Raw genomic sequence first — 11901 nt, forward strand, 5'->3', positions numbered from 1 at the left:
ACGCAAGATAGACAGCGCACAATGTGCTTTGAGGCAGCAGCCAAGAAAGCTGTAGTCCGCGTCTGTGAATACCCGTGTGTACACCTGTGTGCATACCTGTGTGGATCAGCATGCTTGTATTCCAAAGGTTTCTCCATGTAACGATCTGCTAGGGAGTGTGGGGAGCCACAGCCCCGTCCTCCAGGGTATGAAGCAGGTATGGGCCACTTTGTGTTTAAAGGGAGTTCTTCCTTCTGGCTTCGATCCTCAGCCCGTTGGTAGGCAGCTCTGAACACCTGAACATCCAGAGCACATTGGATTTTGTTGAAAAGGTGAGAGATGCTATTGTGGAGGCAGATGAAACAATGGTCTACCACAATTTAGATAGATTTTTTGATTTAATAAGTCAAAAAAAGACAGCATGCTGGGAAATGTATACCTGTATTTGCTGACTTTGATCTCTTTGAGGTAAATGTCTGTGATCCCGCTGACATCATTTCTGCCTCACTTTGTTTTCTGGCTTGTGTTTAAGAGCAGCGGTCCCCAACCCTTTTTTTGCGCCACAGACTGGTTTAATATTCAGACAATATTTTCATGGACCGGCCTTTAAGGTGTGGGAGATAAATACAACAAAATAAAATGATACGACCAAAACAAAAACTGTGGTATTTTGTAAATATAATAATAAATGTGAATTCACTGTGTAAATGTTTTACTTTATTAGCAGCGTGCTCCTGAAAAAACATTGAGAGTAACATCCTCCTCTCTGCCCCTTAATGCTCTCTGGTTGCTATGGTAACGCGTAAATATTTCTTTCAAGTAAAGACACACAACTACAAAAGAAATATAAAGTTCACTAAATTGTTTAGAAAATTTATTCATAACACACGGGAAAAGACCCAGGGAAGCCGAGTTAACGATAAAACCCCGAAAACCATACATTTCACACCCGAGCCTCAACTCTTGAGGCCCGGTACCAAACGACTCACAGACCAGTACCAGTCCGTGGCCTGGGAGTTGGGGGCCGCTGCTTTATAGACCAGTTTGTCAATGTGTCGCCAACAATGTCTGCCCCTGTCCAGGCCTGTAACACCTGTCAGGGCAGCATGAAGCACCTTGAGGCCCCTATCGATTGATTATCGCTTGGTGCTGTATTACTAAAGCTGAACTGATTGAATTTAATGTCCAGAAAAAACCAGCAGAGGGCAGCAGAGCCTCAAACTACATGTTGGAGAAGACTATCTTGTCTTTAAGTGATGACGAGATGAATCCTGCTTCCGGGCCCAAACTACTCTACGCTTAATAAGGCTTTTGTGTTTTTAACATGTTTTAATGTTTTGTATCTTGTTCTATTTAATCTCAACAAGCCCCTAAAAACAGTCAGTGATCACTGTCAGCTTTTCTCAGTTTTTATTACCACTGTTCATTTTAAAGCTCAGTTTTTAAAACCTTCCGATGTAACTACAGCCCATGCAGCAGTATATTAATGACTAACCTCGTATTGTGGATGGATTATCTCGGTTGTTCTCCTGACTGAAGTTTGGTCCGTTTACAGCATCCTGCCATGCGATTGCATTTGTCCCTAACTATTCTGAACCCTCACGTTAACTTTTATCGAGTGGAAAAAAGTTAGCGTTCATCCTCCAGCTTCACTGTGCTAATGTTATGCTAACATAGCTGTGTCGCTAGCGATCACGTAGCACATCATTATATACCAGCTAGCCCAACTTCAGTAACCCTACAAACGTCACTGCCGTTTAGTTTTCTGTCTTCATTTATGTTGGACGTGATAGCAGAGCTGTACGTTTGAATTGTTTCATAAATCTCTCAGTCAGAACATGCTATATCATGTTTAGATGGAAGCTAGCGAGCTAACTTCCTGCTAACTTCTAACTCTGATAAATTTAATAATTTTTATTTTCATGGAAGCCTGGATGTTAAACTTAATTGTTACACCTGGTAAAGCAGCAACGCTGATCGTTTTATTAAAGATGAAAAATTTAGACAGCTTTTAACTCTCAGTGATGCTGCAGTGTTCATTTGACCTGCAGCGGAGTTTGGGCTCAGGCACGGCTGATGACATCAGACTTAATGACCGGATTGTTTCCATGAGTCTTGCTTTTGTCGCGGTTCTGTTTGTGTGTTGTTGAAGTAAAAGATCGTTTCCAGCTTAGAACATTATTTAAATTTACTCTTGATCATCAGGCTCTGTTTCAGAGCCCCTTCTCTTCAGTTCTGTCTTATAAAGGTTACATTTGTTGTGACACTGTAAGAATACTGAGTACAGTTATGTAGTTCATAGGGTTAGTTAGCTGCTAATTATTCGTTCCACGCCAACCGTGTTCAGACATCAGTGGGTTTCATGTTGCGCTTCTCCACAGTGAACACTCACAGCATGTTAAACCCTGCAGTCTGTATTCGCACATTTACCCTCATTCAGTTTTCATGCAGACGTGTAAATTCGATGGGTGCACCTGGGGCACTTTGACCACTTTCAACATGCAGATTGGATTCTAACCACCAACCTTCCAAACACCACAAAACCCCACTACCTCCTGAGTGCTGTTTTCCACAGGTCAGTGTGTCTGGTGGGGGAAACCTGAAGTTCAGATGTAGAGTGTCAGTGGGGAAATGAGTCACTTACAAAGAAGTCACATGATCATTTCTGTCCAGTAAGATTTATTTTCTGTGCCGTGCGGGTCCTAATGTTTCTGCAGGTGTGCAGCTGATGACTCTGCCAGTCACTCAACAGCCATGTTGAACTGGAGATAAAGTATCTGAATTTCTGGAGCGGGACCACATCTCCAAACACGCTCCTTCCAGTTGTTATCTATATACAGTGGGGCAAAAAAGTATTTAGTCAGCCACTGATTGTGCAAGTTCCCCCACTTAAAATGATGACAGAGGTCAGTAATTTGCACCAGAGGTACACTTCAACTGTGAAAGACAGAATGTGAAAAAAAAATCCATGAATCCACATGGTAGGATTTGTAAAGAATTTATTCGTAAATCAGGGTGGAAAATAAGTATTTGGTCACCTCAAACAAGGAAAATCTCTGGCTCTCACAGACCTGTAACGTCTTCTGTAAGAAGCTTTTCTGTCCCCCACTTGTTACCTGTATGAATGGCACCTGTTTGAACTCATCATCTGTATAAAAGACACCTGTCCACAGCCTCAAACAGTCAGACTCCAAACTCCGCCATGGCCAAGACCAAAGAGCTTTCGAAGGACACCAGGAAAAGTATTGTAGACCTGCACCAGACTGGGAAGAGTGAATCTACAATAGGCAAGCAGCTTGGTGTGAAAAAATCAACTGTGGGAGCAATCATCAGAAAATGGAAGACATACAAGACCACTGATAATCTCCCTCGATCTGGGGCTCCACGCAAGATCTCATCCCGTGGGGTCAAAATGATCATGAGAACGGTGAGCAAAGATCCCAGAACCACACGGGGGGACCTGGTGAATGACCTGCAGAGAGCTGGGACCAAAGTAACAAAGGTCACCATCAGTAACACACTACAACGGCAGGGAATCAAATCCCGCAGTGCCAGACGTGTTCCGCTGCTGAAGCCAGTGCATGTCCAGGCCCGTCTGAAGTTTGCCAGAGAGCACATGGATGATACAGCAGAGGATTGGGAGAATGTCATGTGGTCAGATGAAGCCAAAGTAGAACTTTTTGGTATAAACTCAACTCGTCGTGTTTGGAGGAAGAAGAGTACTGAGTTGCATCCCAAGAACACCATACCTACTGTGAAGCATGGGGGTGGAAACATCATGCTATGGGGCTGTTTTTCTGCCAAGGGGACAGGACGACTGATCCGTGTTAAGGACAGAATGAATGGGGCCATGTATCGTGAGATTTTGAGCCAAAACCTCCTTCCATCAGTGAGAACTTTGAAGATGAAACGAGGCTGGGTCTTCCAACATGACAATGATCCAAAACACACCGCCCGGGCAACAAAGAAGTGGCTCCGTAAGAAGCATTTGAAAGTCCTGGAGTGGCCTAGCCAGTCTCCAGACCTCAACCCCATAGAAAATCTGTGGCGGGAGTTGAAAGTCCGTGTTGCTCGGCGACAGCCCCAAAACATCACTGCTCTCGAGAAGATCTGCATGGAGGAATGGGCCAAAATACCAGCTACTGTGTGTGCAAACCTGGTAAAGACCTATAGTAAACGTTTGACCTCTGTTATTGCCAACAAAGGTTATGTTACAAAGTATTGAGTTGTATTTTTGTTATTGACCAAATACTTATTTTCCACCCTGATTTACGAATAAATTCTTTACAAATCCTACCATGTGGATTCATGGATTTTTTTTTTCACATTCTGTCTCTCACAGTTGAAGTGTACCTCTGGTGCAAATTACTGACCTCTGTCATCATTTTAGGTGGGGGAACTTGCACAATCGGTGGCTGACTAAATACTTTTTTGCCCCACTGTATGTTACCTCAGTTCTACATGCTTTTCGTTCTCGTCTATGTGCCCCACCCTCCCTTCCCTTTTCTTTAACTTCTTCTCTTCTATTTAGTGCATGGGGAACTGCCAGGCCCGGGAGCCGGCGCCAGTCCCCATCAAGGCCTTCCCCAAACCGCAGCTCAATTCATGTTCAAGCCATTCACCTTTATCGACTAAAACACTGTCAAACCTAAAATGAGGACGTGGGCCAGCAAGTGAAATGAAGCTTATGTGTAAGTTTAATAATCTGTAATCGCTCAACTGCTGCTTCTGTTCTTTTTCATCGCTTTTCCGCACTGTCAGTCTCAGCACTGACATCATTGCTCTAGTCCAGGGGGTGGGGAACTCCAGGCCTCAAGGGCCGGTGTCCTGCAGGTTTTACATGTGTCCATGATCCAACACAGCTGATTTAAACAGTTAAATGACCTCCTCTTGAAGTTCTCCAGAGGCCTAGTGTTGAACTACTCATGTGATTCAGGTGTGTTGACCCAGGGTCAGATCTAGAACCTGCAGGACACCGGCCCTCGAGGCCTGGAGTTCCCCAACCCTGCTTTAGTCCAATCATCTGCTGATCTCATCTTTATACAGGATGCTTCAAACAGCTTCTGCTTTAAATGACGTAACAGCATTACGTCATTTAAAAGTGAGATCAATCAAAAATTCACATCCACTTGAATTTTGTCAAAAAAAAGCACTTCTTGCCAGTTGACATCTTGAATTGATCAAACAAACGAGTGACTGTGTGACATTTTCAGCTGACGCTTGACCTGTGTTATGACGGCGTCACATTTGTAGGCTTTACAGCCGTTCAGGTCAGACATCTGCGGTCAGTTCACTGACATCCACACATGGATATTCCCGATGTTTCTCCTTCCTGCCGCAGAGCTGACAGACCTGTGTGAACTTATAGGAGCCACTGACTCAGAGGGTCCCTCTCAGGTGAAGAGGACGCTGTAGGTCCTGACTCCCACCAGCAGAGGGCGTGCTGATGTCACTGTGTGTGCGTGTGTGGTAGTCTGTTTTGAGCACGCTCCATCTGCTCTGTGCAGGACTGGTCTTTAGAACAAACTCTCTCCATTCTAAAAATTTATTTCACACCGACAGTCTCTCCTCCACGTGAGGTGATGATGACGCTGCGCTGACTCATCTGTGTGTGTGTGTGTGTGTGTGTGTGTGTGTGTGTGTGTGTGTGTGTGTGTGTGTGGTGAATGAATCAGGGACACTACCTCCTCTTTCCTCCTTCCTCCTCCTCTTATGTCGTGACGTTCATTCAGGAGGAAACTCCACAAACAGTCCTGAGGTATTCTGAGAGACTTTGCTCACTGTGTGTGTGTGTGTGTGTGTGCGTGTGCGTGTGTGTGTGTGTGTGTGTGTGTGTGTGTGTGACTCACAGGGAAATACCTCTGTGGATGGAGGGAGGGATTAAACAGGCTGAGAGGTATAATTACTGTAACAGAGCAGAGAGGAAGAGTAGAGTGACCCTGCACACTGTTCGTTCAGTTCAGGACCACCGGGCCAGCACCAGGAGGACTAACAACACCAGAACATCCCTCACAGCGCATCAGACCTGCAGCAACTTCACGTCAGAGTTTCTAGTTTCCGCCCTGAAGTCTTTTGAATTTCAGAGGATTTCATCTGAAGAATCTCAAACCTGTTTCAAATAAAAACTCTGTCTTTTACTCTGCATCAGACCGCCAACCATTATGTGTTCTCTTTCTGCCGTGGTCTTTTCCATCTCAGCATGGCTTCTCATCGATGCCTCTCCGACCATCTCTCCGGCACCACGGCTGCAGGACTCGGCGGTGTCCTCTGACTGTCCTTCGTGCTCTTTGCCTCAGCTGAGGAGGAACTCGTCTTCGTCCGGAGCTCAGAGTGACATGGTGGAGGCAGTGAAGCGTCACATTCTCAACATGCTGCACCTGAGCGCCCGGCCCAACCTGACACAGCCAGTTCCTCGTGCCGCTCTGCTCAACGCCATCAAGAAACTTCACGTGGCCCATGTGGCTGAAGACGGCAGTGTGGAGATCCAGGAGGAGGGCCAGGGCACAGACAATTCAGCACCACCCGAACCGCCATCTGAAATAATCACCTTTGGAGAGCCAGGTGAGTCCCACGGCACGTCAGGCGTGGTTTATCTTCTTGTCCTGACAGAGAACACATCCAGTTTCTGAGTTCAGGGTCAGTGTTATTAGTGTTATTAGCTCTGGTTAAATACAGCCGTAGAAAGTTTTCAGGCTCACCACTGAGCCCTCTGACTGGTTAAAGCTAATTCTGCGAGGAGGCGTCTGGCAGAAAAAAACCCTTTAATGTAAGAACTGAAGACACGATGAGCCTTTGACATTCAGGATGGATTAAAGAGTGTCTGTAGGGAACATTTTCTCTTGGCTGGGTTAGGGTTCGGTTATTAACGTCAGCAGATCCAGACTCAGTGGAGTCTGTAGAGTCAGACTCTTCAGAGGTTCACTGACCGTCAGTGATGTCAGACTGTCTGTTTGCTCTTTTAGCTCATTCACAATAATCCAAAGAGGTCAAAGTGTGTTTACAGATTTCAGCCACAGGTTTTCATGTTCAGGTCAGAACATTCAGCTCACATTCATGTGTTTGACTGCAGTGCTGAAACTTCCAGTTTGTCTCCGAGTGAAATAAACGTGTTTGTTCTGTTGACAGAAACAAGGAAGGGTTCTCTGATGGAACGACAGCCTTGTTTCTTTCATTTCTGAACCCCAAAATGTAAACTAACAAATCAACTTCTCATCAAAGTTCAAACAGTCACTGACGATGTCCATCAGACAGACTGGTGACCAATTAGTGGACAAACTTTACTTCAAACAGGAATGTTCGAATGATCTGCTGGTTTGGCTCACAAAGACTCAGAGTAACAATCAATATGAGAACATCTTAAATCCACAGAGTATTTTCACTGAGAACAACAGCTGGAGAAAGTCTCAACAGATGAAAGATGAGGGAAACATTGGTCTGAACAGCAGTAGATCTTTGCTGGCAGAACCTTTGCTGCTTGTCATTAACCTGCTCTCAATCCACTGTGACTTACTGAAGATGATGATGGTTGCAAAGCCTTTAAAATCTCCTGTGAATACGGACCCGTTACATTGCTGCTTTGCTTTGTTCTATAAATAGTTGTCTCTATCAAAAGGCCCCTCAAAGGATGCTCGCCCAAATTAGTGCACAGTAATTTGGGCGAGCATACCAAGTGATCTTAGCGCGTAAATAATCTGTTCATTCAGATAAATCTGGGCCTCACTAATTATTCTCTAACAGGAGACAAAGAAGGAAGCGCTGAGACAGGACGGGCCTTTTTTTTGTTGGGGTGGTGTCGGGTGGGTGGGGGCGGAGTTAGTGTCCTATATGACCAGGCTTGTTAACATCATTAACATCATTCCCTGAAATCAGGCCTGGTCTTTTTTTAGTGCCTTTCCTCATATTGAATATATTTAGAGGCTGAAGCTCCATTCAAGCTTTCACTGTTAAGAACATCGACTTTGTTCACTCATTAAAATTTCTATCTGGGGGCGTCAGCGGGGTCATGGTTTCAAGTTCCTCGTTTGTTCCCTTCCCTTCAGGGAAAAACAAACTGCCAGATGAAGTTGGTCTTTCCTAAGGCGTCTTCAGCACGTTTCATTTGATATCTTCCCAAACTCAGACACACCAACCCTAATCCACATTAACCCATCCAGTTTCCACTTAAAATACAATCTGAGAGGTCAAAGGTCAAAGACTATCAGACTGAATTCTGAACGCCCCTCTGTCATTGTCAAGGGTCAGAGATCGCACTGTTTTAGACTGAAATTTTCTGACTCTGTGTAGTAAATGGGACACAGCGCTAATGTCCTAACTATTCTCTTTCACAGGCGACGGGCCAAACGCGGTGACCTTTGACATTTCGAGGGAGGGCAGTGGCTCGTCTGTGGTGGAGCAGGCAAACGTTTGGATCTTCCTGAAAATGTCAAAGATGAACCGCCTGAGAAGCAAAGTGATGCTGCGGCTTTATCGTGACGATGATGACGAGGACTGTGTTTCAGAGAAGATGGCGGACACCCGTCGTAGTGGCTGGCACACCCTCGCCATTCCTCGCACTGTTCAGAATCTACTGGACGGCGGCAACAGTCCTCTTAGGTTACGGGTTTCCTGTCCTCTGTGTCTCGAAGCAGGTGCCGCTCCCGTCCTGACGCCTGCAAACGGTGAACCGGCCACGGGACGAGATCAGTCACACCGGCCGTTCCTCATGGTGGCGCTTCGAGCTCAAGAGGAGGTGGCTAAGCGCCGAGCTAAACGAGCTCTGCAGTGCGATGGGAAAATACGCATCTGCTGCAAGCGAGAGTTTTACGTGAACTTTAAAGACATCGGCTGGAGTGACTGGATCATCGCTCCGGCTGGTTACCACGCCAACTACTGCGAAGGCGACTGTCCAAACCACATGGCAAGCATTGGAAGCTCACCGCTGTCTTTCCATTCAACGGTCATCAACCATTATCGCATGAGAGGCTACAGCCCATTTCAAAACATCAAGTCGTGCTGCGTGCCAACGAGGCTGCGAGCAATGTCAATGCTCTACTACAACGAAGAGCAGAAGATTATCAAGAAGGACATCCAGAATATGATCGTGGAGGAGTGCGGCTGCTCGTGAACAGCTGGCTTTTGCTCTGCTGCTTCTACCAGACGTGGAAAAGACTCTGGAAACTGTCAGAGAACCTCTGAGAAATATTCTATGAAACCTGCAACCTGCAGGAAGAAACATCTGATATGCTCTTTCCCAGGAAAGACAGTCTCCTGTGTTCAGTGAATTTTTGTGTTTCATACTGGGAGAGACTTTTCCACATTGGAATGTGCTGAGGATACTATGCAACGTGGATGTCTCTGTGTGCTTCATCAGTGTTGGTTTTCTGCTGCTCAGAGAACATTTCCACATTATTAGCATGTTCCAGCTGAAAGTAGTTAATCTGGTTGCTGAAGCCAAACGTTATTTTCGTTATTGTTATGAAACACACTGAATGTAGATATTTGCACAGTAATAGGTATTTCTAGATGCATTGCCGCAGTTTGGATTCAGATGAAAGCCAAAGACAAACGTTTGGTTTATTTTCCTGAGAGACAAACGGCTGAAATCCACCTGTGTCAGATTAAACCTTTAATCTGCTGAAACAAAAACAAACTGAAGACATTTCTCTTCACATCAATCTTTAATTGTAATATATGTTGTTTCTGTAATTTATTTCCATTGATTGTTTTCTCATTAAACGGACTACCAATCCACATTTTGTCTCTGTCTTTGGAAAACTCTAAATAACACAAGTCTTTGCATTTCAATGACTCTCTGAGAGTTCGTGCCACCCTCAGGACAAACCTTGCACTGCAAATATGAGAACAGCTCAGCCATTATGAACTCTTTCAAACAGGGGTGGGGAACTCCAGGCCTCGAGGGCCGCTGTCCTGCAGATTTTAGATGTGTCAGCTGATTCCTCAACATGTCCTGAAGTGCTCCAGAGGCCTGGTAATGAACTAATCATGTAATTCAGCTCTGTTGACCCAGGGTGAGATCTAGAACCTGCAGGACATCGGCCCTCGAGGCCTGGAGTTCCCCACCCGTTTTAAAAGGTTTATTAAGGTCAATCATGAGTTAATATCACAGATTTGGGCTGGCTCAAACATCACTAAAGTGTATCCTAACTAAAGCAAAATGAAGATCTGAAAAGCAGGAAGTGATTTCATTTACTGCAGATCAGTCATTTTATTTCAGATTTGGTGTGATTGCTGGCACCCAGCCGCTCGGTTTTCAGGTTTCAAAGTGGGGTTTTTTTTGCAACCAGCCTTTATTTGATTCTCGAACCCTAACTCTTTTCAGAGGAAGACGTGCTTATGGGAAACTTTCAGGCAGCTACTCTCTGATGGTATTCATGCTGTAAATGGTAAACAGACTTGTTCTTAAATAGCTCTTTTCTCCTCTAAGCACATTTCCTCTAAGCTTCATTCATACAGATACTTTTCTTCTATACTCAAGCACCTTTCAAACATCCACAAACACACTGACACCCTGATGGGTTCAGTATCTTGGCCTGGACATGCAGGCTGGACTCCTGACGCATGTGTTCAAAGACACCCAGCCCCTCAGCTCTGAGCTGAACTCTGTTTTCACACATTCACAAAGCCATTCAGAGCGATGGAGAAATCTGAGAGCCAGCTCTTTGTCTTCAGGTAAAAATGGGAGCGATGGCTGGCAGACTGAGAGGCTCCTTCACGTTCACCTCTGTCTGTTCTGCCCCCTGATTGGCTGTTGACAGTGGTAAAGTTAAACCTTTCGCAGGCTGAAAGCAGCGGAGCAGCCAGCTGGCATGGTGGCGCTCTGTTTGTTCACTGACCTACAAACTCATCGCTGAGTTAACAAGTTGGTTTAAGAACCACAAAGACTGTTGAGGCAAACCCAAAGAATTCTGGGTACTGGAGCACAGAAACACTTGATGAAAAGAGCCTGAAACACAACATCAGGAGTCAGTTTCAAACGTGCCCACAGAGCTGCAGGCTGAGAAAAAGGGTTGTAGACAAAAGTACAGAAAAAAACCAAACAGAATGCAGAAACATTTAAGCTAAGATGCCTGTGATTGGCTGGAAACAGGGCCAGTACCCTCACCCATTGAATCCTGGGAGAGACTCCAGCAGTTACTGAGGTTATCAGGCTTATCAGCACTCTGGGCACTGATGAAACTCTTTGGACAATGACCAGCTTCAGCTCAGAGAGGTACTATTTGGAAGGTTTGAACTTGTGGAATTTGTGAGAGTTTAACTTTTAGCTTAAATTGTTTAAATTCACACAAACAGAGATATGGTTTAGATGGCAATTACATGAGAAAACCACCAATAACATCAGTCCATTGTCTTTGTTCTAAACAAAGTGAGATCCTTACAACTGACGGGTTAGATCCCCAATAACACAAACCATCATGAACAGGCAGAACATATACTGTAAAAAAAAAACAGGAGTCAACGCTGCTCTGAGCCTTTATATTTCTATTAACACTTGGTTAAAATGTGTGTTCTTGTGAAATGTGTAGCATGTTTCCTCTGTATAAAACAATACATTATTACCATTAGAAATTAGTGGGATACCCTTTGGTTACTAAAGCTGTGCTGTATGAAAGAGTTGACGGGACAGATAACAGATAGATGTATTGCCTGTAAAACAGAAATCATTCCTGAAGGTTTTGTTTATAATTAATGACATTATATATAACGTTAGTGAGAATTCATGTTTGGTTTCCACAGGTCTACATCGGGCATCAGTTCAATTCATTTTTATTGAGCTGAAAAAAGGAATTGAATTTATATCATGACGACAGTTGCCTCACTGTGTTTGATGAGCCTTATTGTAAGGTAAAGACCCTACGATAATACACACTGTAAATGTATTTTACAAGTATTAAAGGCTAAAGGCCACATGTACTCTGGAATATC

The 11901-nt window shown here is 44.7% G+C and overlaps 1 protein-coding gene across 3 annotated transcripts; it reads left to right on the forward strand.

Moving 5' to 3' along the window:
- The first annotated feature begins 1089 nt into the window (after nt 1-1089).
- inhbab (inhibin subunit beta Ab) lies at nt 1090-9692 on the forward strand. Of its 3 annotated transcripts, none has more exons than XM_082513245.1 (5): nt 1090-1522; nt 2431-2554; nt 4511-4670; nt 5831-6540; nt 8307-9692. In XM_082513245.1, exons 4-5 carry the CDS (start codon nt 6141-6143, stop codon nt 9080-9082), a joined length of 1176 nt encoding a protein of 391 aa, XP_082369371.1. In that variant the 5' UTR covers nt 1090-1522; nt 2431-2554; nt 4511-4670; nt 5831-6140; the 3' UTR covers nt 9083-9692. The 3 variants fall into 3 exon arrangements, with proteins under 3 accessions (XP_082369371.1, XP_082369373.1, XP_082369372.1); XM_082513247.1 differs by having other exon boundaries at nt 6178-6540; XM_082513246.1 differs by lacking the exons at nt 1090-1522; nt 2431-2554 and adding an exon at nt 3692-4138.
- Nucleotides 9693-11901: the final 2209 nt, after the last annotated feature.

This window comes from Aulonocara stuartgranti, assembly GCF_965226115.1.
Source record: "Aulonocara stuartgranti genome assembly, chromosome: 18".
NCBI classification, from domain to species: domain Eukaryota; kingdom Metazoa; phylum Chordata; class Actinopteri; order Cichliformes; family Cichlidae; genus Aulonocara; species Aulonocara stuartgranti.

Bases quoted from the DNA above. Each gene is read 5' to 3' on its own strand.
- inhbab (XM_082513245.1), top strand. From the start codon at position 6,141: ATGTGTTCTCTTTCTGCCGTGGTCTTTTCCATCTCAGCATGGCTTCTC. The intron at 6,541-8,306 runs GTGAGTCCCACG...TCTCTTTCACAG, and splicing joins AATCACCTTTGGAGAGCCAG to GCGACGGGCCAAACGCGGTG.